Here is a 26526-nt window from a genome sequence, read left to right on the forward strand (position 1 = left end):
ATAATAACCTACCTCATTCAGCGTTGTCGCGAGGATCAAAAGAGGTATTTGCAAAGCACCTTGTACTGCTTTAAAATTGCTTGTTCTTTTCTTCCTCCTCCTTTACGTCTGATCTGTTTCACTCGTTCTTTTCTTCCTCCTCCTTTATGTTGAATTTCTCTGATCTGTTTCACTCATTAATTGGTCTGTTTCTTCACCAGCACCGAATTGAGTTAATAACTGCTTTGCAGTTTCGTTTGAGAGCTGGCCAGGCTTCCTAAGTCTCCAAAATAAATGCAGTTTAGGCAGGTGTCCTGCAGGAGCCACGGTCTTCTTGCCATCTCAACCTCAGGCCGAGGACCTGACTGGTCAATTTCCAACACACCTACCTCTCTCCGCTCCCTCCTTCCTTGCCTTCGTCTTCTTTCAAAAGCCGCCCGAGGAGGCGGGGGTCGAGGAGCGGTCACGCCCTCTTTCCAGATCTGCAAGCCTATTGGTCCGAGCTCTGGAGGAGGGGGCGGAGAACAGACTCGTTACACGACGCCGCGCCTGCCGCCATTTTGTTAGCTTGGATTAGCAGCGCGGCTGGCGTTCGGGCGGCCCGCTCCGTGGCCCCCATCCCGTGTCACCCCGCTGCAGGTCCGCATTACAGCCTCAGGTTGGATCCGGGAAGCGGGCCCGGCCCGGCCGGCGGCGGGGTCGGCGGGGGCAGGATGAGTGCGGAGGCGGCGGACCGGGAGGCGGCCACCTCCAGCCGGCCCTGCACCCCGCCCCAGACTTGCTGGTTTGAGTTCCTGCTGGAGGAATCGCTGCTGGAGAAGCATCTGCGTAAGCCCTGTCCGGGTAAGAACCTATCTCCGGAGACGGCATTGGGAGAGCTCGGGGAACCTTTGGGCCTTGCCTTTGCTTACTTTCCTGGCTCCCTGAGGAGAAGGGGGGCGGGGGAGAAACGCCTCCCTGTCCATGCTCGTGCGCACGCAAACACACACTCGCGCACGCGCGCACACGAGTCCGGGGACCCAGACCCGCCTCCTTTTCTCGCCTTGAAATTATCCTGTACAGAGCTTTTCTTCCCTTAAAATACCCCCTTACTGCGTACCTCTCCATTTCCCCTTTTGAAATTAACCCCTACCACACACATTTCCTTTTTCTTAGAAGTTAACTCCGACCGATTGAATGTGGCTCACAACATAGTATTTTCATTTTTTTATTGTTGTTTGCTTGTTTTTTTTTCTTTTGATCTGATTTTTTTCTAGTGCAGCATGATAAAAGTGAAACTATATTTATAAGAATTGCACATGTTTGGCCTATATTGGATTACTTGCTCTCTGGGAAAGGAAGGGAGAAAAATATGGAACACAAGGTTTTGCAAAAGTGAATGTTGAAAACTATTTTTGCATATATTTTGAAAAATAAAAGGCGATTATTTAAAAAAAAAAATTAGCCCCTATGTTACACACCATCTTTAAATTACTCATCTACTCCATCTTCTACACAAACTTCCTTTTCTCCCGGTGAAAATAAACAACCTTAATATATCTCTTTTTCTTTCCTTGGATTTACTCCCTTACTACACAATCCACCACTCTCCTTGAAATGATTCCCCTATCATACACATCCTTCTTCCCTTAAAATTACCACCTGCTACATATATACATCTTCATCCTCTTTAAATTACTCATCTACTCCATCTTCTACACAAACTTCCTTTTCTCCCGGAAAATAAACAACCTTAATATATCTCTTTTTCTTTCCTTGGATTTACTCCCTTACTACACAATCCACCACTCTCCTTGAAATGATTCCCCTATCATACACATCCTTCTTCCCTTAAAATTACCACCTGCTACATATATACATCTTCTTTTCTTGCCTTGAAAGTATTACTCACATAATTCCACCACTTCATGCCAAGCAGGCAAATAATCAGTGGTCTTTGTGCCTTGCCTTGAGATGTTGCCGAGTAGAATCAGCCAGAGATAGTCTGTTCTACTTTTAGATAGTTGTAATAGGAAGGCTATTGTCAAATCAAAATTAAATTTGTACTCTTGCTACTTCCTTTTAAACATTTTCATCAGATACCTTTGATACAGTTACAGACTTTTTATAAAAATTGTGAAATTGATACTTTATTTTGTTCCTAATACCATCTACAGTATTTGTCATTGTTTTAAAATCCTCCCCCTTACTGAGTTAGCTTTTTAAAAAAGAAGTGCTTTTTAAATTGTGCTCCCTCTAAATCAGGGGTTACACCCTGAAGTTCACAGATTCCCCAAGGAGATCCATGGATAGATGTTAGGGAGCCCCTGAGCTTGAATGGGAGAAATATTTCAGGGATGAAATATAAATGGTTTCCTTAGTAATTGTTGGTGTGTGTACTCTGCCATTTCATTCTCCAGCTCATTTTACCAATGAGGAAACTGTGGCAAGGTTAAGTAACTTGTCCAGCTAGTGTCTGAGATCATATTTAAAATCAGGTCTTCCTGATCGTTCACTTAACAACATAGATTCCTGGTTTTTCATAATTGTATGTATTTTATGCTATCACGAACATTATTCTGAGGACTGCATAAACTTCATGTTAGATTATGAGCTCATTAAAGCTAGGGACAATCTTTTACCTGTCTTTTGTGTATTCCCAGAGCTTAGCACAGTGTCTTGCACATAGTGGCTTAATATGTGCTTATTGACTTACTCATCATTCTGCCAAAGGGATCTACTACCCAGAAAACTCTTAACCAGAAAAGATTATGAACCCTCAGCTCTAGAACTCTCTGTGGTCAGGTCCAATTGCTCTTCCTGGCATAATTGTCTTTGGTGTCCACTTGTCTGCTGGGTGGTTCTAAAAAATGTGAGAGGCTTCAGCCTCAAGTTAACGTCTCAAGTAGGACTTCAGCCAGAGGTCTGAAGCAGTTCATTATTCTTCTGTGTTCTTGGTTGATTGGCTAGCTGGGCTGGAAGAAAGAAGGGAAAAAGGAATCACCACAACAGGGTTCTACTTCAATTGAGTATATTGGAGAGCGGAGCTTGTTCTGGGTATTTGGAGCCCAGAGACATGTGAAACCAGCCCTTCCAGCATGCCCTGGATAAATTATTTGAAAGTAGGAATATATTTGTTTCAGTAGTGTAATGTAATAGAAAAAGCAAAGAGTGGTTTCTGGCCCCAGAACAAACACTGTGTGATGGGGAATCCTGTGAAGCTGTTTCATCTGTAAAACCTGGGTTCCGGTACTCAGTTTGCAAACCTCACAAAGAGAAGAAAAAACTTTGTAAATGATAAAACAAGTAAGCATTATAGTTGCTGTTGTTTTGTATGAGAATGTTAAGGATTTCTTGCCTCATGTATTTTGTTATTTGGGGAGTACTTGAAAGGATATAAAATATTAGCCTGAGAATTAGACTTTGTTTCCAGGCCTGGCTTTCCATTTTAATAGTTTTACCTAATCTGTGTTCCTGTTTCCTTTATCTCTCAAATGGGAATGATGTCAGGCCCATTTGTCTCCCAGGATGGTTATGGGAACAAAATGCAATAACCTTATAGATTTTTTAGAACTATCTGAAAAAATAGAGGTCAGTGCTTCTACTTTATAAATGGGCAAATTTAGAGAAGTCTTAGTTTTTAAAGTACTCCATTCAACAGATATATAACTTAATCCTGAAAGATATTCTCTCTTAACAACTAATTCAGAGACTTTTAAAAAAAATTATTTCCCCTCCTAACATAACATTTATCATCATTGAAACCTGTTATATCATAAGTAGAATGATTTACTTGGGTAGTATCAGCCACTTTTATTCTGTAAAGCTCAGATTCTATATGTGATGATTTAGAGAGAGGGGGGGAAAAATCTATGCTATTTGATTAGTGTTACCTAACCACATGGTGTCTGTAGCATATGCCATGTTTGGCTGAATGCCTAGAACTATAAAAAATCATCCTTTTTCACCTTGTACCCGTTGGAACATATTCTCCATTTCTCCCTGCTCTATCTCATAGCATAGAACTTATTTATTAGTGGGTTATGCTGGATCCTGGATAAATATTGTTGATTGAATGTCTAGTGAAAGTGAGGAAAAGGATTGTTGAATTTCATATTGCCACAGTTAAAACTGCATCTGCTTTTTTTTTTTTTTAATTTAGATCCTGCACCAGTTCAGCTTATAGTTCAGTTTTTGGAACAAGCTTCTAAACCTTCAATTAATGAACAGAACCAAGTTCAGCCTCCAGCCGATAATAAGAGAAATCGAATTTTAAAACTTCTTGCTCTTAAAGTTGCTGCACATTTGAAATGGGATTTAGACATTTTAGAGAAAAGGTATGCAACTTCACACTGAATTTATCTAAAGCATTATTTTGTGGTATTCCTTTTTTTTAAATATAGTGTTTGGCACTTAAAGTGAACATTTATTTTGATTTCTATTTTTAATTAAATTTGAAGAACTCTCAGTCCACAGTGAAGTGGTGGAATAAGTAGTCAGGAGTAGGTTACAGAGTTCTCTTGGCTGCACCAGAGGCAGGACGCTGTTGCTTTGCCTATAACTTAGATTCAAGTGGCAATCCTGGGTGGCAGTTCCAGAGTGAGGAGAAACACTAGCACTTGAGAGTTCTAGGGCAGAAACTGTGCTTGTGGTCACTCATAGACCAAAGCCCAAGCCAGCAGAGTAGTAAACACATCTCTCCTTAGATCATACTACCTTGGAAAAAATGAAATTTACAAGTCCCTAGAAGTATCTCTGAAAACAGCTATGTAAAACCACTGAAGTTTGGGACAGTGTGCCCTCTACCCTATAAGTAGAGCCCTACTTTAGTGAGGAGATAAAAATCAAGAAATAGGCTGGACAAGTGAACAAAGAACAGAAAGAAATTCTGACTCTAAGTTACTGTGGTGACAAGGAAGATCAAAATACAAACTCAGAAGAACAAAACAAAGTCAAAGCTCTTTCAAGAAATATACCTCCAAGAGAAATATGACTTGGTCTCAGGAAAAGCTAAAAATGGATTTTAAAAATCAATAAGAGAGGTAAAGGAAAAATTGGAAAGAGAAATAGAGTGAGACAAGAAAATCATAAGAAAAGAGTCAACAGCTTGGTAAAGGAGGCACAAAAAAATAGATAAAATTTGAAAATATCTCAAGGTATAAGAATATATCTAGATGTAAGATATAGAAATGATTTTTAAAATAAAATGTGAGACTGATTAAGACTCAATAGTGAGTGAACTGTATAGTTCTTTTAATGCCATACAGTTGATAAAATACTTTGACAGAGACTGTGTTATTAGCTAGTATCTATAGAAAATTTATGTCAGCTGAAAAGCTTTTTTGAATGTTAAGAAATTATTTTTATCGTTAGGTGATAAAAGTAAATGGTTATTGAATTAGAAAAAATGGATAATGATAGCATTGTTATTTTAATTAGTGACAATTTTGTTATTGGTAAACTTCTTGCCAAAATTAATACTATTTTTTTGAGGTATTAATAAATTGAGTATTTATTGTTTAGAAATATGAAAATTTTTTTAGGCAATAAAAAGAAAACTTTTTATTGATAATAGTATTATGATAAATAATAGTTTAATTGGTCTTACCTGAGACCAAGTCAAATTAATAGTTTTAAGGTGAACAATTTCACAATAGAAAAACAGTTTTATGCAAATATGTTCAGTTTGTTAGCTTACTCTTAAGTTTAGAGTTGTACTTGGAGTCCTTTGATTTGAATTGTATACATTGAAATATATTAATTTTGTTCTTCATACATCTAATATTTAATAATTCAAGGTTTTGTGTTGATTTTGATGCAGGCATTCTAATTGATATGGGCTATACACAGTTCCTGTGCCCTAGATTTTTTGTAGAAGAAAACATTCATCATCTGATGGGCTAGTTTTGCCTATTCATATTCATAATGATCCTTAGACAGAAGTCAGTACAGTTCCTTTCCAGGCCTGTGTTCAGAGCCTTTTGTCTTGTTAAGATCTTTATTATTACAGCTTTCAAAAATCTCATCCTCTCCATGTTATGAAGCTTCATAATTGGACTTTAGTGGAAAATACATTTGGTTAAATTATGAAAACCCAGTAAATGGACAATGAGCTTTCTTTCTTTTAGCTTGTCTGTTCCAGTTCTAAATATGTTACTAAATGAACTGCTCTGTATCAGTAAAGTTCCTCCAGGGACAAAACATGTAGATATGGATCTATCTACTTTACCTCCAACTACTACCATGGCTATACTACTCTACAACAGATGGTAAGTTCAAAATATGGTAGCATACTAAGCATATTTTGATGTAACAAGTTCTACTTTGATTTTTAACATTATCTCTTTTTAGTCCTGTAACCACTTTGAGAAGATGCTTTCTTAGGATTTTCAAAGCTTGTGAAGTTCTAAGAGGGCTTTCTTTGAGGATGTAGTAGCTATACAGATAACATCTGTCTGTGGGTGCTTTAGGAAATTAGATTTGCCAGAATATTTCTGTGACTGCTAGATGTTTGTTAGGTTTTAGTCCTTTGTAAAGAACAGTTTGTGCTCCTTTATATAAATGATTTCAATAGTAGTATTCATTATTCAAAACCGCAGTTGTTTTATAGTATGAGACAATCTTATGTTGAGTTTTTATATATAGGGATGTGTGTGTGTGTGTGTGTGTGTGTGTGTGTGTGTGTGTGTGTGTGTGACTATTTTAACTTTTATATTTTTATTTCAGGGCAATTAGAACAATTGTTCAAAGTAGCTTCCCCATCAGACAGGTGAAGCCTGGACCCCCCCAACTGAGTGTGTAAGTTAACAAGGGTACTTTGATATATTGAAGTCACTGTTGAATTGTATTTGTATCAGAATTGGATTTCTTGTAGGTTTTTTAAAAAACTGGATCTCTTTAGAAATTTCTACTGTCACGCAAAGGAAAATACAAAATATTAATATGCCTTATATATTTTTATTTAATTTAATCCTCATAGTAATTATACAAAATTAATAGTTGCAAATATTATCCTTATTTTGCAGATACAAAAACAGTATTATAGTGACTAATGTTATGTGCAGTATTATTAATGGCTTGAGATTTGAGTCTCAAGTAGAGTTAAGACTTGAGCCTAGCCTAGCTCTTTTAATTCTCTGTCTAGCACTGCCTTTCAAATAGTCAAGTATACAGTAGCTATTCTAAAATAGTATAGATTAAGTATTTCTTCCTAGATTATTAGGAAAAGAATAAGAGTAAAAGAGTCATGAGTTTGCTAAAGTCCATGCATTTTTTAAACATAAAAAACAGTGCAAGGATTACACACACACACACACACACACACACACACACACACACTGTTCTAGCCTTAATGGTTTAGAAAGATATCTTATTATCTGTATAACTAGAGCCGTTATGTTACTCTCAACTTTTTAAAGAAAGACATACGCAGATATATGCACATATAAATTCATATACATACATACGTTATGTCATGGATTCTCACCTGCCTTTGCCTCTCTTTCTTGCCTCACATCCCATGTTCAAGTAAATAATATTACCAGTTTAGCCAGGATTGCTTCTTTTTCTTCTGGACTTTTGACTTAAGAGTTTCCAATTTTTGCTTTTTTTATTTTGGGAAGGAAAGTGTTTTGATATAGATATTCTTTCCTTCTGTCTTGAATTTGTGCTATTTGTTAAGATAATCAAATTAGTGTTAATAAAGATCTTTAGAACACGTTAACAAGAATATGAAATAAAAATAATGGAAAATTAATTTTATATAATGATTCCTTTAGATATTATTAATGCTTAGTTTACTGAACGTTTCTTAAAATCTACAATTCTGTATTATGCTACTATTATGCTATATAGAAGTAGCTGGTGGTGGCAGTGGTGGTGGGCCTAGAGTTAGGAAGGTTAGATTTGAACTCAGAGATTCTTGACAATAGGCCCAGTACTTAATAAATGCTTATTTCTTGCTTTCATTCCATGTAATTAAAAATAGATATAACTAGAAATTAAGCAGTGTTCAGTATCTCTTCTTATATAACAGATAGATGAGGAGTATCAGGAATAGGTATTTCAGTTGTCAGACATCAAAATATGAAAAACAAATAGCATTATACAATGACATTTCATTTGTCTGGCATCTTTAGCGGATAAAATTTGGGAAATAGTTTTTAGAAAATGTGATATTGGTAGCGAGCGCCGAAAAGTCTTTAAAAAAAAAAAAAACTAGTTTTTGAAATTTTTTTCCAGACACTTCCCTGACTTTCAGTTATTTCTTTTGATGGCTCAGGATCAGATTTATGAGCATCATTTATTTTATTGTGCTAGAATACAATGATTTCTATATCCGAAGTGTTAATAAACTATACAAAGTTATGATTATTCTTTGTCAAAGACATTTTACTATCATTTATTTATAGTAACCATATATACATCATGGGGTGAAGGGAATAGAAAGTCAGTATCAGGAAGATTTAGGTTTAAGTGCCCTTTTTGAAAAATGCTGGCAGTCCGCTTGCATTTTTTATTTCCTTCACAGGTTAATTGTACATTATTTCAAAGTCTGATTCTTCTTGTTCAGCAAAATGACTGTATGGATATGTATACATATATTAATTAGACATATACTTTAACATATTTAACCTTGTATTGGTCTACCTGCCATTTGGGGGAGGGGGTGGGGGGAAAGAGGGGAAAAATTGGAACAAAAGGTTTTGCAATTGTCAGTGCTGAAAAATTACCCATGCATTTATCTTGTCAATAAAAAGTGATAATAAAGGGGGGGGGGGGGGGGGAAGAAAAGAAAAATGCTGATGGTGTGACCCTGAACCAAGTACTGTACCTTTCACAGACTTAAGGCAATTTCTCTCTGAGAAGTTACAAATATGCATTGGTAAAAGTTATTTTCATCATGAAGAGTTTCTTTTTCCAATGAAATTACTGATCTCCCTAAATTGCTGTGCTATAGCACTTTAACATATTAAGTTTGGGAATTGGGAATCTGTTTTCAAATTGAGATTATTTTTGTAACACAAATACTAAAATATTAAAGTGTGGATATAAAATATTACCATGCTAAAAGCTATACATTACTTACAGGGATAGGATCTATATCTGTGATTTCATTTATAAAAAGGAATTCTCTATACTAAGCTATAGAGTGGATGTTTGACATTTATTTTTTGAACTTTTTCCTGCTAAGGGATCTAACTTGAATATAATGAATTATTGTTCCCTTTACAGTGTAAATGAGATGTACTTCTTATCATTTTCACATATTTCCATTTCATTTTATCCTTTTAGTATGAATCAAATGCAACAAGAGAAAGAATTAACAGATAATATTTTGAAAGTGGTGAGTGTTAAATTTCATCAATTGTAGAATTTTGAAGCATATTTAAACATATTAACAAATCTAAATATAGAATAGTATTAGATCAGTGAGGTTTAATTCTTTGCTGTTAGATTATATTTACAAGCTTTTTTAAGAATTGTACTTTTAATTTATAGCAGCTCTTTTTGGGGGGAGCAAAAGAAATGGAAATTGAGGGAATGCCCATCAATTGGGAGGTGGCTCAATAAATTGTGGTATGTATTTGTGATAGAATGTTATTTTCTATGGGAAATGATGAGCAGAATACACTCAGGAGGGAAAAAAACAAAACCTGAAAAGTCCTCTGTGAACAAAGTGAAAGGTACTGTATATACAAAGTAATGGCAATGTTCTGAGATGACCAGCTGTGAATGATTTTGCCATTATCCGTAGTACAATCCTATTCATCTTTTTAAATCCAGATTTAATTCTACCTTCCCCCCTTCTGTTGTATCCTTTTCCTGATTATCCCTCACCTTATCTTTTGCCAAAAGAAACCTCTCCCCACTTTTAAATCTCATAATTTGTTTTGTCTTCCATACTTTGCTTCATATGATGTTTGTGTCTTATTGTTCACAACAAGATTAAAACTCTTTGATTGCAGGGAGTGTAGTTTATTCATCCTTTTGTTTTCTTTTCTGTCATAGTATCTGATGAAGATATTTCTTTTAAGCTCTTAAGTACATGGTCAATGTTTTTTGTTTTACTAATTACTATCTTTTTTTTTTTTTTAACTTTGTAGCTAAAAGAACAGGCCAATGATTCTATTCTAGTATTAGAGGAAGCCTTGAAGCTAAACAAGGATCTTTATGTTCATACAATGAGAACACTGGATTTATTGGCTATGGAACCGGGTATGGTAAATGGAGAAACTGAGAGTTTAACAGCTGGATTAATAATAAAAACTGAGGAAATGCAATGCCAGGTACTAACTTAAACTATTTATTTTTACTTGGAACTTCATAAATGTAGAAAGAAGCGCAAATTTATATTTTAATCGGAACTTTTTTCTATTCTTTTTTTGAGTTGTTTGAACAGAAATATATTCAAGTTTTTTGTTTAAAGATTTTGGCTTTTAATTTTGTGATTTTATTTTGTTTTTACTATAAACTTTCTATAAATTATTTTTTCCCTTTTAATCTATTTTTTCTAATATCTTTTTCTTTTTAAATAGTTAACAATAGATAAATAATATTTTAAGATTAGATAATTTGATAGAAATTAAGCTAGTGGTGCTTAAAAACCCAAGGACTGTGTCCTCAAAACAATTCCTTGATTTTTTTAAGTAGTATAAAATTATCTTCCTCAAAACCCAGGTCTTTTGTATTCTTGACTACCATGAATTTAGTGCTTGATATTATTAAGTTTGCATTTGTGTCTTAATTTGCTGACCAATTAGTAAATTTACTGAGGGCAGAAGTAACCTGTTTTTGCATCTCATGTTTCAGTAAGTTTTTTTGATTTATTGCCTCGTGAAGAAAAATCAGGACTGCTAAACTTGGCTTTTTGGCAGCCCTGTTATTAATTGGATGGGATTTTGTTTTTTGTCATTCAGTAAGCATTAAGTACCTACTACATGCCAAAAGAGAAAAAAGACAGTTCCTAACCTTAGCTGACTATCTAATGGAGATTAATTCTGCTTCTGAATACTGAGGAAGGGGAATATGAAGCTAGATCTGAACTTTCAGAAGGATACTGAGGTGACTATAGAGGTTCAGATAGTAGAATCCTTAATGTTATTTCTTATAGATCTTAAGGGAAGAAATTTAACCAGAAAAGTAAAAGGTATAGCTCTCAGATACTTGGTAGCATCTGAAATCACTATTGTGAGAAGATAGTCTAATATCTATTTGATTTGACTGTAAGATATTTTAAAATACCATAGATACCTATGATACTCAATTTTGGAATAATAATTCATGTGTATGCATGTACTACATGCTTTAAATGTGCTTTAGTCACAACACTCTTGTGAGGTAAGTGATATATTTTTAGTGTTAAGGAAACAGATTCAGAAGTGTTGGGTGATTTTTCCCAGGTAACACGCTATATAAAAAGTTCCTCATTCAAATAAATATGAAACAGGATAAGAGGAAAATTGATCTAAACTTGAAGGGATAGACGACTAAGATGTAGGAGGCCTTTCTAACTAGTTAGTGTCATAATTGGGGTTTGAACTTTTGGCTCTCCTGAATTCAAGTTTAGTAGGAGTCCTCTTCCAAAACATAATTCCATACATGCCAGTAGCTAATTCTAGTTTCTCTACTTCTGGAGCAGTATAAGGACAAACAAGAATCATATTGTGTGGGAGACATCCGAATACAGCTGCAAGCCACAGATTGTTCTGTTATATGTTAATGTGTTAATGTTGGGAGTTCTTTCTTCTGGAACTTTGAGTCAGTAACTACCCCTCAGCCAGAAAACCTGGCTCAGAAATATCCATCAGCTATTATAAGCAGACTCCTAATTAATATAGTTCTGTAGTGAGAGAGGATCTGAAGAGCTAAACAATCAGATTTTATAAGACTTTTTCTGATCCTTCTGGCTTTTAGATATCCCTTAACAAATGACTTTGTTCTTACATGTATATATGCTGTTTCCTCTGATAGAAAATAAGCTTTTTAAAAGCAAGAACTGTTTCATTTCCATTTTATATCCCAATGACCTGGTCTAATAAAAAAAAAAAAAAAAAAGACAAAAAAATTATCCAGTATTGTAAAAATAGGTAGAATAGGATTTAAGAGACTTGAGTTATAGACCTGGTTTTACAAATTTATATGTAAATAGATAACTTTTCTTTCTTTATCTGTAAAACAGAGATAAAAAGACAATTAAGTGGAATCTCCTTTAGAAAATGTAGGGTAGATTCTGGACAAAATTTTTAGAAAAAAATGTTACTGGCCAGTAAATTTTGTACTTCTCCTAGCCCCTAGCAAAGTATTCCAAATATAGTAAGTGCTTAATAAATGTTAGTTTAATTAAATTTAGAAATGTTACTTGAAAACATTTTTAAAAGCTTTTATTTTACATGATATGCTATGATGGAGTGCTGGAAGTCAGAAACCTGAATTCAAATTCCGCTTTTGTCGGTCAGTAAACATTTATTAAATACCTTTCATGTGTTTGTAAGGCAGTGTGGTAAGTACTAGGGATACAAAGAACCGCAAAAGATAGTAACAATCTAATGGAGACAACCAGCTAACAAATATGTACAAGCAAACTAGGATATAATTAACAGAAAGAAAGCACTAGAGTTAAGAGGGAAAAACTTGCTCTAAAAGCTGTGACTTGAGATGAAGAAGGAAATCAATAGAGGGATGGGGGCAGCCATAGAAAACTCTAGAATGGAGTCTGCAGAACATCAAGAAAGCCAGTGTGGCTGGATTGAAAGAGAGAGGGGAGATAAAATAAAAGCCTGGAAAGGTTGGAGGAAGGGGTTAGCTTCTTTAGGGCTTTGAAGGCTAAACTCAGGATTTTGTATTTGATCCTGAAGGTGTTGGGTAGCCACTAGATTTTATTGACTGTCAGGGTGATATGGTCAAACTTGCACTTTAGAAAATTGTCACTCAAGTGGCTGAATGAAGGATACAGTAGAGTAAGGAAAAATTTGAAGTAGCAAATCTTTGTGACGTGCTGAGGGTTTGCACTAGGTTGGGGGCAATAACAGAAGAAAGGGGAGTGTATTTGAGAGAGATTTCAGTCTTGGTAACTGATTATATATGGATTGTGTAAGGGAGAGAGTTTGAGGGGATGAGGAATTGAGAATGACCTACCTTAGGAGCTTGAGGAAATGGGAGGTTGGTAATGCCTTACTTACAGGGAAGTTGGGAATGGGGAAAGGCTAGCTGAAAGATAACGAATTCAGTTTTGTACTGTGAATTTTAGATATCTTCTGTACACCCACTTAGAGAAGTCTAAAAGGCAGTTGGAGGTTTAAGTTTGGAAGTCAACAAAAATTTTGAACAGGATAGTGTAGATTTGAGAATTATTAGCATAGAGATGATAATTTAATCCATGGAAGTTGATAAGGTCCTCAAGTGAAATAGAGAGGGAAGAGACAAGAGGACCCAGCACAGAATTTTCAGGGGCACTTACAGTTAGATGTTGAGGTCTGGAAGAGGCTCCAACAGTGGAGACCAAAGAATGTAAGAAGAGAATCTGAAGACCGCCAGATGTTAGGACCATTGACAAGTTGTTTAACCTCTCTGAGCCTTAGACAGCTCCTTAAGAGAAAGTAGTTATTCCCACTCTGATGAACTTTTAGGTATTTAACTGTTAATTGCATGTAGAAATTAATTTATCACAATACTCTTTTATGTATGCAATTTGATTAAACAAAATGCATTTTACTGATTATGCTTGAAAAATAAGTATTATTAAACATATTCTATGTCTCAGGTGTGTTATGATTTGGGTGCAGTGTACTTTCAACAAGGTTCTACAAATTCAGCTGTTTATGAAAATGCAAGGGAAAAATTTTTCAAGACCAAAGAATTGATTTCAAAGGTAAATATGTCAATAAGATTTAGAGGAGTAGAGGTGGGTATGGGAATTGTATCATTTATATTTAAACCAATATGGAATTTTTCATAATAATGTTTGGAATTGTATTGCAGACATGTGGAATTAAATCTTAATTTTTTTTTACTAATCAATCAGGATGTTGAATCTTCTGTTTTGACATTTGAGTTTATTGGATGTGTAAATAACAACTCCTATCTATTCATTTCTCCTTAGACATGTTGACACAATTTGAATGTTCTTAAACCTGAACTTCTTTGAATCTTAACATTTCCTATTGACCTATAATAAGCTTCTTAAACTGAGTTGTGTCCCCACATATGGGGTTGTATAACTGAATTGGAAGTCATGAAAATTTGGCAACACTATAAGGTTTCTGAACACAATGACCAAAAGTTAATTCAAAATCAAATGGCAGTGAATCCAAGATGGTTTCTGCAAGTGCTTGCCTGGGTTACACCACGAGACTTAATTATAGCCTTGCTTCTAAGCACACAACAGGAAGCACTTTATACTGCACATACACAAATGCTGCCAGAAACACCTTGGATCAGATTTGAGATGGGATTGAGTAAAAAAATCTCTTAGATGAAAAGTGTTGTGAGTGGGAAAAGTTTAAGAGGCCCTGACCATTTTTCACTCTCAGCTCCTTTTTGTCTGAGAAATTTTTACTTGACTCCAAGTATGTAGATATCTAAAATAGGTCTACAAATTAAACATTTGCTGATAATAAAACATAATTTTTGTGATTCATATTTTAAATCCCTAATCTGCCTAGCATTTAACTTAGCTGTTAGAATCCTTTAAATTTTTTTCAATTGCTCTATTTCCAATCATTATTACTAGATCTTTCTTTGCTTTCTTAGTTAGAGAATTGCCACTCCCCCCTTCCCCAAAGTCTTTTGTGCTCTTTTTATTTTGTTGTTGTTTTTAAATCTCTGGCTAATTATTTCACCCAAACTTTGAGTTTTAATGTTCTGTAGTTGGTTGATTTGTTCTTTTGAATTCTTACTTGGTATTAACTAAACTGTCAAACCTCCTTCAAAGGTAGAATTTATATCCTCAGACTGAAAATTAAAAGCCCATGAATAGTTTTTGTTACTTATGTTTTCTATAATTATTTTTTCATTATTTCCAGTTCTGTTAAAATTCTATTATTTAGGATTTGTTTTTTGTTTAGAATGATATATTGGTGGCTAACTGAAAATACCTTCTTATTTTACAGATAGGCTCATTATCTCTTCATTGCTCCATAGATGAGAAGCGGTTAGCTGGCTATTGTCAGGCTTGTGATGTTCTTGCACCTTCTGATAACACATCACAACAGTCAACTCCATATAGTCAAATCCATATCTGTATGAGGTCAGGCAATTTTCAGGTAAAATGCAGTTGGATTACCTTAGATTTGGGGAAGGAGGTTGACTTGATTATTTCTCAAAGCTAATCTTTGTTAAAAGATTGTTTTCTATAGCCTACAATTTAAGGAAGGATTCAGAACATCCAGCCTTCCTAATTAAAAAATTGGAGAATTGTCATAATGGTTACACTCTTAAGATGAGATCTTTTTGAAAGGATAAAAATTTGTACATTGAAAAATAATACTGATTATAGAACATGCCAACCAGATATAGTGGGGGTGAGTGTGGAAGGATGTATGATTTTTATTTAAACTGGTCTAATATTTTTCATAATCTGTATTTGCATGTTTTGTTTCATACTGGAATATATAGTTAGATGACAGTATATATTGTCGAAGGGGAGAATATTATAGCTCACTTCTATTAACGATTGTAAATACCTTGAAAAGGAGGAAAACAATCCTACTAAACCTTGTACTGGTGATGTACTGTTTTATTTGGTCCCATTTAGCTTTCTTTTGGATTGGCCATTGTTTTAACTCTTCTTCTCCCCAAAATTTCAACTTGGTCTCTGTGACTTTTTTTTTTTCAGATTTTATAAAGAAACCATTGATACAATAAAATTTGAAGTTTGTGCCTTTTGCTAAAAAGAGTTACTCTGTAAATTTTTGAGTCCAGGATAGGAGTGAAAAAGCTAATATTACATGGTACATCTCAAAGTGAATGATGTACTATTGTATTATTTACATGCCTCTAAATGAGACTTTAAAATCTCCTTTTTTTCTTCCTTCCTACTCATTTCCTAAAAGTGGATCATATTCTGTTTTTTGATCAGTTAGAGGTACATCTGATTATATAAATAGATTTTTTTCAACTGCTTGCTTGCTAAGATTTTTTTTGAATATGTTACTTCAAATGTATAGAAAAGAATGTAAATGGCATTTTATATATAATTTTCTCTTCAAATGTATAACAAAAACTTAAAGTTGTTCAACAAATTTTACATTCCTGTCATATGCAAAGAACTGAAAAGGTATTATAGAAGATATAACAAGTATAAGACATAGAGCTTGCCCTCAAATAACTTTAGTTTCATTGAAGGCATTAACACACATGAAACAATTAATGAATAATATAGATAACTAAGGTTTAAATTGGATCTAATCAAATAGTATTTATTATTAAGAAAATTGCCAGGAGAGAGATACTAATACTAAATTTGTTGCAGCTGTGAAAGTAAACATTTAAATTCTAGATATAACTTAGTATAAATTACTTGGAAATGGACTTTTGTTTTTCTTTAGAGAGGTGCAGTACCTTACCTTGCACATAGCAAGTGCTTAGCTTGTGCTGTAGCAGGTACTTTCTTGAACTAAATTAACTTTAAGGATAGGCTTTATCTCATGCAAATTTAGATTTTTTTGTAAGCTAGTGCTCACAAAGCTGATCTGCAAGTGTCATATAAATAAATGATTTTTTGACAAATGCTGCTTAATAGTTGGCATCCGTGTTCAGATGAAGAGGACTCAAAACTTGAAAGTGATAGGAGAAGAGAATAAAATTATTGCTATGTGATTTTGATCCCATTTCATTCAGTGCTTGAATAGTCATGTGACCTGGGTCATTCAACAAACATTTACTAAGAGCCTACCAGGGACCAAGTTAAATGCTGGGAATATATAGAGAAAAACAGTAGGATCTTTAGCTTATCTTGCTAAGAAGCGTTTATTGGAGCTCTCTTTGCCACAATTCACCACCCTTTCCTATTCCCTCCAAGAGAGAGAGACCTGTCAGGAAATCACTTAAGTATGTTTTTTTCTGATTCACTGAATTGAGTATTTTAAAAGCACACAATACTGTGAGTTTTACTCCAATAAACACTTCAATCCTAACTAGGAAAGGAAATAATATAAACTGTTTCAGTGTTCTCAAATTAACCACATTTTAAAATCAGATAATAAAAGCTATTACACTTGATCAAATATTCTAGTTGATATTGTTTTTACATAGTTAAATTTTCTAGTTTTTCTAATTTAAGGATTGTGAATTAGATTGTGCCAGAGGTATTATAAGCAAAAGCTAATTTCAGTTGCAAAGTTTTTCTTATCTATAGCTTTCTCTATTTCTGTTGAGAGCTACCATCCTTCCATTTTCCCAGGATCACATTCATGAAATTATCTTTGACTCTTCCTATTCGCCTCATATGTCATCAGTTGTTTGGTCACTGAATTGTAGTGTTATAAGGATTCCATCCTATGCCCCAGCAAGAATCTATTTTATCATATAATCAATGAGTAGTAAGATGATATAATTTCTATAACATCTTCCATCTTTTCCTTAGATGGCACACACTATAGTTCAGACTCTCATTTCTTCATGTCTAAAGTATATTATACCTATCCTGGTTCAGTTGCCAGTAGCTCTTATCTTGCCTCTCTAATTTTTCATCTAGTTATCTTATCTGCCAAAATGTTCTTGCTATAACATAGATTTGCCACTCCATCTCTTGCACTGACTCTCCCCTATTCTTAGAATATATTCTCTTGTTATCTCAACCTCTTAGAATTCTTAATTTCTTTCAGAGTCCAGCTGAAGTGTCATCTTTTACATCAAAGTTTTTCCTGGTATCCCTGGGGTTTTGGTACTAGTCTTTCCTCCTACCCCAAGTTTACTTTATATATTTTGCACATATTAATAATACATATTGTTTACTCTTAAGCTTCTTGAGGACAGGGCATGTCTCTGTATCTCCCCAGTTAGCGCTTCCTTTGTTGCCTTTAGTATCAAAATCAAACTCTTCAACTTGCTATTTTAAAGTCTTTCATCGTTTTGCTGCAACTATCTTTTTATCTTGTTTCATATCACATTATTATTTTTATCTTATTTCATATCACTTATTCTTATATTCTTTGTTCAATTAAAAAAATATTTATTAAAGATAAAGACAATGAAATAACTTCTCCTTAAGGAATTTCATATATTTCTTAGGGAACATAACATTTATACAGGCAGTTAACTCAAATTACTTGCAAAGTAATTACAGGAATGCAAAAGTACTAATCAGTGGGGAGATTGAGGAAGCTAAAAATGTCTTGCTATGTGGCACCTTAGCTCTTTTTTTCCCCAGATCAAATAGATCTTATCCCAAACCCATTATTGTTTTCCATTTCTTTGCCTTTGCATAGGCTGTCTTAACTCCTAATAACTTTTTCACCTCTATCTCTAAATTCTTTTAGGGTTCTTATGTTCTTTCTTCCACGAGAAATATTTCTTAGTCCCAGGTTTTTAATAGTTTTTCCCTCCTTAAATTGTATTCTAGGTGCTTAATTTTTTAAAATTGAATTCCTCACTTATAACCTAGATGTGACTTTCATTTTAATTTTAATGCTGTCATGTCATATAGTGAATACTTGGTCATTGATCTGGTAATTTGAATTGTAGTCCTAGTTGAATGACCTTGAATAATTACCCTGAATCTCATCTGTAAAATATATAGAAGGGTTAAACTGGAAAATCCCTTAAAAACTCTCTTTTCTGATTTTCAAAGATAATTCCATGTGGAAACTACCCTACCAGAAGACAGTATTCCCATTTGTGCTTATAGTTGCTGAAAAACAATGACTATAAAAAGTTTTAGTAGAATTATTCTTTGAGGTTCTTAGTAAATTTAACTTGATGAAAATTGTCTCTTTAATGTGTATTATTCTGTCTTTTGAACTGTGTTCTTCAGTCTCTCTATCCAGACTGTCTTGTTTTTCTTTCCCTAGCTCAGACTGTCTTCTTTGACTGGCCATAGAATAAGAATTAAAATATGTTTTAAATTACTACTTGTATTTATTGAACAAAATTTGCTCCCTTTCTTAATTTGATAATGAAAAGAATCTCACATGATCTTCCCAAAATCCTTTGCACTGCTTTTATTTATATGGTTTTATATTACTATTTATTTACTTCAATATTTTACTTGTCATCTTTAGGGAGGGGGAGGTTACAGTTTCAAGTTTTACAAGTAGAGAAGTTTTAATTGCCTGGTATCCACTTGAAAAATAATTTCAGGAGATAAAATATTTTGTGAATTTTGAAAGTGATACAATACTATGAATCTCTTCTAGGAGGTGATAAATATATTCCTTGAAGATAATCTAACACTGAGTTTACCTGTTCAATTCAGGCAGTCGGTATTAAGAGAACTTTACCAGAAAGCTCAGCAAGGGTAAGTTTTTAACTTGAAGGATTAAACTTGTATTCAGAATAAAGGAAGGAGTACATTTTCAGCTGCTAAAACAAACAAAAAAAACCAAGCCACTTAAATTTCATCACATCTTAGAGAGTATTTTTGGTATGTGCTTGGATTTGGGAGAGAATTGGATTCAAATATCAGTTTTATACAGTAAATAGGCATTTCCTAGTCTGTAAAATAGCAATAGTGCTGTTAGTATCTGCCTCACAGAATTGGTTTCCGGATCAAATGGGATATTGTATTTAAAGGTATGGTGTGTTTTTGTTATTGTGCATCTTCCTATGCCAGGGCCCAGGTTTGCTTTGAGATGGACAAAAGTGCATTATCTCTGCCTTTTTTGCATGTGCTATGAATAGGGCACATTCCTTTCTCATCTTTCTGCTAATGGCCAAGGGGAAGCTAGTGTTCACTTAGGTTTTCATTAGATACTCGGAGAAAATAAACTTAACCACTAACACTTATCAACTTCTTTTCCAGAGTATTTTGTTTTCATTTCTTTTCAATTGCAATTGTCAAGGTATAGTACCTTACCTCCTCTTTCCTCAACTTCTCTAGACTCCTAACTGTCTTTCCTCTGGTCTTCAAAAGAGTTTCACTATCTCAGGCTCCTCTCCAAGGTACCAGTTATTGAAGCAGGACGCCATTCTAAAAAATGAGTGATAACAGAGGGTTGCAAGCACAACTTCAGGCAAAACATGTCCAGTAGTGTGAGCCATGGGAACTCTGCTGAAAAGCTGCCCCCAGTCATTACTTGTACAAGACTTTATGTTGGTGATTACTAGTAGCCTGCTTGGTTGAGTAGCACAATTGGAATCCTATTTTCCTTTCTGATTTGTGATTTTTGTAATTTATTATAAATCATGGTTGGGAGGGACCCTTTCTTCCTTAGCGCCACCTGTAATAACGACTGGCCAGCTTCCATTGTCAAGCAGAAACATAGCAGCATTAGTCTTGCTTCTAGGTCAATCCACAGAGCCATTATTCAGTGTCCAATCAGGCAAATCAACCTAGTCAACTCTGCTCAACACCTGAAGGAGAGCAAGTACCAGACCAGTGAAACCACCACCACTGATGACCACCATCTGTCCTCAGACATTAATACAGATAGGATCCCTAACCCAAGAACCTGAGGGGAGCAGCATTGCTTCTAGTCCAGTGCCCTTAGCCATCATCCTGGGAAGTGACCCTTGTTTCTGCAAGGGCTACAGCTACAGCTATTGAAAAACCAGAATAGAAAGTTTTTGCTAGTAATTCAGCATCAGAAAGTGATAGGATTTTATCAGTGGAAATGACAGTAAAGAAGATGCTATATCCTAAGGACCATGGCACTTTTCCATCTGACATATCTGAAATCTTTTGTCTGTTTTATTGCTTTGTACATAGTAAGCACTTAATAAATGCTTTGTTTATTCATTTCCTGGATTTTCTTCTGTAATTTTCAGAACCCTAGGGCTTTGTTCTTTGTGTATATGGGTTATTAACTGGTACACAGGGTACATTAGTTAAGGGAGTAAATTACCAGGTTGCTTGGCATAGAGGAAACTAACCTGCTTTGTTTTCAGGCTCCCAGACTTGATTTTCACACTAATTAAATTTGGCTAAGGCTTTCCCTGCTATTGCCATAAAGAGCAGTAAAGATCTAGTTCATTTAAAAATAAATGAAAAAAAATTTTTTAGTTTCATAATTGTGTAATTTTAAGAGTTTTCATTTTGTTTTTTGCAGAAATGAAGCTCTCGATGAAATCTGTTTTAAAGTTTCTGCCTGTAATACAGTACGGGATATACTTGAAGGTAGAACAATTAGTGTGCAGTTTAACCAGCTATTTCTTCGACCTAACAAAGAGAAAATAGACTTCCTTCTTGAGGTAAAATTTGTTTTGAGTCCAAATTTTCCTTTCTATAGTTTAAAACTTAATGTCCAACTTTTAAAAGTTTGACAGTAAGTTTTCTCTTTTTTTGTTCTTTGTTTACATAGAATAATTTAAATTTTTTGCTAAAAAGTATTTAGATCTTATTTTCTCTAGATTGTCCATAGGACTATATAAAAGCATGTGTATACATATGAATCATGATTTTTTTTTATTTTTATAGAAAACTGCTATGCACAGTAATTAATACCTTATCATTGATATCTAATGCTTTTCAAAGAAACTTAAAATTTGTCCATGTGTGCCATTAATACCCAAAGTGCAGCGTGCAGTAAAATGTTTAAATGTTAACTTATTATTCCTTACATTGCAATACTAAGATATTTGGTGCTAATTTTATACTCATATTGAAAATTCATTTGGAACTCCTAATGTCTTATGTGGAAAAAAGAGGTTTGGTTTTTTTGGGGAGGGAGGAGGGTGTGTGTTTTAGAACAATTGCATAATCCTGATTCATGATTGTAAAAGACCGATAACAAACATTTTGTTAAAGCTTTTGCTATGTGCTAGGCAGTAGGATAGGCTCCAAGGATATAGAAGTATATAAAAATTAAAGGGAAAGGGAAGGGAATAAGCTTTTATTAAGGGACTATTATGAGCCCAAGCAGTTTTAGAACTATTTTTAATGCCAATTAAAATATATTTCCCAATTTGGAAATCTGCTTGGAAAAATAAAAAAGGGGCAGCTAGATGGCACAGTGGATAGAGCGTCAGCCCTGAAGTCAGGAGGACATGAGTTCAAATATGGTATCAGATACAACACTTCCTAGCTGTATGACCTGGGCAAGTCAGTTGCCTCGGGGGGGGGGGGGGGGGAGGAAGAAAAGAAAAATAAACTAAACCACAATTACATTGTCATTATATTGTCTGGTTAATAGTTTGAGAGCAAAACTAATTGAATGATTTTAGTGAATATTCTCATTAAACTCTGATAACCTGTTGTCACCATTCTCTATCAAAAGGATGTTGCTTTCTATAAGAGAACTGTTCTTATTAATTAGTTCTGGAAACATTCTGGGCTAGCAGTAGCTATATGTGCAGTGAACTAATTAATTGCTATCTCCTGAAAGAGTGAGATAACTGTGCTGTTGGTTCTGATCATATTGTTTTCTGCATATAAATGCCTGCTTTTGTTGAAAATATAATTAAATTTTCTTTTAATAATTGGAATATGAAGCTTTTGTGTTTTAGTACTGCTTAACTTATGTAACTTGCCTGAACTGCAACGTTCTTTAAGGTTGAGGACATACTTAAGTGTTTTTTGACATTATATAGTTGCTCCTTCATTGTAACTTTCTCTGTCTCGTTTTCAATATATCACAAGTTGGCATAAGAAATTAAATGGGAATTTTTTTGGAGTTTTGTGGAAGCCACAAACACATTGGAAGTCAGCAGATAACACAGAAAAAGTTTAGGAATTCAGAAATGTATAAAATATATGTATAGTATCAACATGTATTATCTTTATGATAAATATAACAAAAATTTACAATAATGTATTACTGTAAATATTCCATAAAAAAAGAAAACATTCATTCTTCTCTGATACTAAGAGAAGATAAAAAAATTTTATGCATATTTTCCAGATTGTGGGGCAGTGAATCCCTAATGTCTACAATATGAAAGGGATAACTGTGTAATGTCTTTATTTTAACTATCGCCATTCATATCCCTAGGTATGTTCAAAGTCAATAAACTTGGAACAAGCTTCAGAATCTTTGAAAGAAAATATGGCTGCTTTTCTAAAGTAAGTGTTTGATTTCATGATTTTTTACTTTCAAAATAGTAAATACTGTATAGATTCTTGTTAAATTGCTTTATATTTAATATTTTCTAAAAAGCAGATATACAATAGATTGTTCATATTTTGTTTATTTATTTATTTTGTTTGGTTAGCTTTTTTATTTATTTATTATTATTATTTTTTTTTTTTTGGCAAAGCATATGCATTGGTAATTTTTCCAACATTGACCTTTGCAAACCTTTTGTTCCAAATTTTCTCCTTCTTCCCCTCTCCCCTCCCCCTAGCTGGCAGGTAGTCCAATACATGTTACACATATTTATACAGTTATATTGCTGCACATGAAAAATCAGATCAAGAAGGAAGGAAAAGAAAAACTGAAAAAGAAAACAAAATGCAAGCAAATAACAACAGAGAGAGTGAGAATGCTATATTGTATTCCACACTTCATTCCCACAGTTCTCTCTCTGGCTCTCTTCATCACTGAATAAGTGGAACTGGTTTGAATCCTCTCATTGTTGAAGAGAGCCATGTCCATCAGAATTGATCATCATATAGTCTTGTTGCCTTGTATAATGATTTCCTGGTTCTGCTCATTTCACTTTGCATCAGTTCGTGTAGGTCTCTCCAAGCCTCTCCGTATATATCTTGCTGGTCATTTCTTACAGAACAATAATATTTCTAGCATTCATATACCATAATTTATTCAGCCATTCTCAAATTGATGGGCATCCACTCAGTTTCCAGTGTCTTGCCACTACAAAAAGGGCTGCCACAAACATTTTTTGCACATGTGGGTTCCTTTTCTTCCTTTTTTAGATCTATTTGGGATATAAGCCCAGTAGAAACACTGCTGGATCAAGGGTATACACAGTTTGATAATTTTTTGAGCATAGTTCCAAACTGCTCTCCAGAATGGTTGGATCCATTCACAATTCCACCAACAATGTATCAGTGTCCCAGTTTTCCCACATCCCCTCCAATATTCGTCATTATCTTTTCCTGTCATCTTAGCCAATCTAAGAGGTGTGTATTGGTATCTCAGAGTTGTCTTAATTTGCATTTCTCTGATCAGAAGTGATTTGGAGTACCTTTTCATGTGACTACATATAGTTTTAATTTCTTCATCTGAAAATTGTTTTTTCATATCCTTTGACCATTTATCAGTTGGAGAATGGCTTGAACTATTAAATAAATTTGAGTCAATTCTCTATATATTTTAGAAATGAGAACTTTATCAGATTCTTTGGATGTAAAAATGTTTTCCCAGTTTATTGCTTCCCTTCTATTCTTGTTTGCATTAGTTTTGTTTGTACAAAACCTTATCTATTTTGAGATTAATAATGATCTCTAGTTCTTCTTTGATTACAAATTCCTTCCTTCTCCTATGAGAGGTAAACTATCCTGTTCTTCTAATTTGTTTATGATATCATTCTTTATGTTTACATCATGAACCCATTTCAATGTTATCTTGGTATACAGTGGTAGATATGGATTGATGCCTACTTTTTGCCATACTAGTTTCCAATTTTCCCAGCAGTTTTGTCAAATAGTGAATTCTTATCCCCAAAGCTGGGGCCTTTAGGTTTGTCAAATACTAGATTGCCATAGTCATTGACTCTTTTGTTCTATGGACCTAACCTATTCCACTGATCAACTTTTCTATTTCTTAGCCAGTACCAAATGGTTTTGATGGCTGCTGCTTTATAATATAGTTTTAGATCTGGTACAGCTAGGCACCTTCATTTGCTTTTCTCTTCATTAATTCCTTTGAAATTCTTGATCTTTTGTTTATCCATATGAATTTTGTTGTTATTTTTTCTAGGTCAGTAAAATAGTTTCTTGGGAGTTTGATTGGTATAGATTGTCCATAGTTTAAAAAAAAAAATATTGACCTTTTTTTTTTGACGTTGCTTAAATATTACTCCATATTTTTCTCTTTCCCCCATCCCAGAGACCATCCCTATACAGAATTATTTTCTAAAAAATAAAAAAGAAGAGGAAAAAGCGAATAAACATTCAGCAAAACTGATCAGTATTTTGAAACATCTGACATCACATGCAATTTTCCACACCATTTTCTCACTATTTTTGCAGTGCAGGGGGTGGAGGTGTCTTTTATTCTCTCTGTTTTTTTTATCTGAACTTATTGTTTATAATTTAGCAGCATTTATTTTATATAATTTTGTGGTTTTTCCATTTACATTGTGGTAGCCATTGTGAATATTGTTTTCTTAACTGCTTATTTCCCTTTGCATCAGTTCAGGTAAGTCTTTGCAGACTTCTCTGTGTAAATCATCATTTCTTTTAGCTTAGATTCATTAATTTCATGTACCATAATTTTTTTTTTTAAATAATGCCTTTTTTCAAAATATAATGCAAAGATAATTTTCAGCATTGACTGTTGCAAAACTTTATATTGTATATTTTCTCTCTGTATTCTTCCTTCCTTGAGTAGCAAGTAATACAATATAGGTTAAATATACCATACTTTTTTTTAGTCATGATAGGCTGTTTTATAATTTACATGTTTTATTTTTATGACTTTACAATTTGTAATATTATCTGGATATGTTTGGGTTTTTTTTTCAGTATTTTATTTCATTAATTGCTTTTTACTTGCCTCTATTTTTGCATACTACATTACTACATCCCGCCTTAACAACCATGTACAATTTTGGAATCTGTTCATAATTGTTGATTTTCTTAATCTCTGCATTTGTTTCACAATTTAAATTGAGACAAAATAGAAAACTTTACTCAATAATTCTGAGTTATAGAATTGGCAACAAAATGTTTTTACATATTTAAGTTGCTCATATCTTTATTTTACAATATTTCCTGCTTATCTAGAAATCTCTGTTTGGGATTGGATGATCTTCAGTTTGTCTTTATGATTTCTTCTCATGAACTCTTCATTACATTGTTGAAAGATGATGAACAGAAGCTACTTATAGAAGAAATGAGGAAAAGATCACCTAGAATAAATCTGTGCACCAAACCTGTAACTTCATTTTATGATATCCCAGGTCAGCTTATAACTTTATTGCTAAATATTCAAATTGTTTTTTTCCCCCTTTACAGTTTAAATTTACATTGGAAAATAATGTGAAATTCTTTTATTTCATTTTTCTATGCAAACCATATGTAAATTTTTTAACCTATTAGCCATTTTTAAGCATAGAGTGATTAGGAAATCTTTGTGTATGAAAATTTGCAAGGTGAATGACTTTGTTGCTACCTTTTCCTGAATAGGGAGAATGGTTAAAGCAAGAATGCTAGATTTCTCTCTGCCTTCTTAAAGGTTTCTCTTCTGTTCCTTTATTAGTCCTTCATCCTCCCAAACCTTTACTGTCAGGGCTCCCCAATGAATTCTTCTCTATTTAGCATCTGTCTCTTGGCAGTGCTCATTACCT

At 33.9% G+C, this 26526-nt stretch overlaps 1 protein-coding gene across 2 annotated transcripts in view; it reads left to right on the top strand.

Moving 5' to 3' along the window:
- Positions 1–545: 545 nt before the first annotated feature.
- The window catches only part of INTS8 (integrator complex subunit 8), a 68726-nt gene continuing 42745 nt past the window's right edge, over positions 546–26526 (top strand). For both annotated transcript variants that reach the window (XM_031947000.1, XM_031946999.1), the window contains exons 1-12: positions 546–822; positions 4121–4295; positions 6087–6227; positions 6685–6756; positions 9253–9304; positions 10065–10247; positions 13721–13828; positions 15069–15221; positions 19314–19414; positions 21165–21306; positions 23046–23116; positions 25964–26139. In XM_031947000.1, coding sequence (XP_031802860.1) covers positions 693–822; positions 4121–4295; positions 6087–6227; positions 6685–6756; positions 9253–9304; positions 10065–10247; positions 13721–13828; positions 15069–15221; positions 19314–19414; positions 21165–21306; positions 23046–23116; positions 25964–26139 — 1504 coding nt within the window. In that variant the 5' untranslated portion in view covers positions 546–692. The remainder of the gene's footprint in view (positions 823–4120; positions 4296–6086; positions 6228–6684; positions 6757–9252; positions 9305–10064; positions 10248–13720; positions 13829–15068; positions 15222–19313; positions 19415–21164; positions 21307–23045; positions 23117–25963; positions 26140–26526) is intronic.

Source organism: Sarcophilus harrisii, chromosome 1, assembly GCF_902635505.1.
Source record: "Sarcophilus harrisii chromosome 1, mSarHar1.11, whole genome shotgun sequence".
Lineage (NCBI taxonomy): Eukaryota > Metazoa > Chordata > Mammalia > Dasyuromorphia > Dasyuridae > Sarcophilus > Sarcophilus harrisii.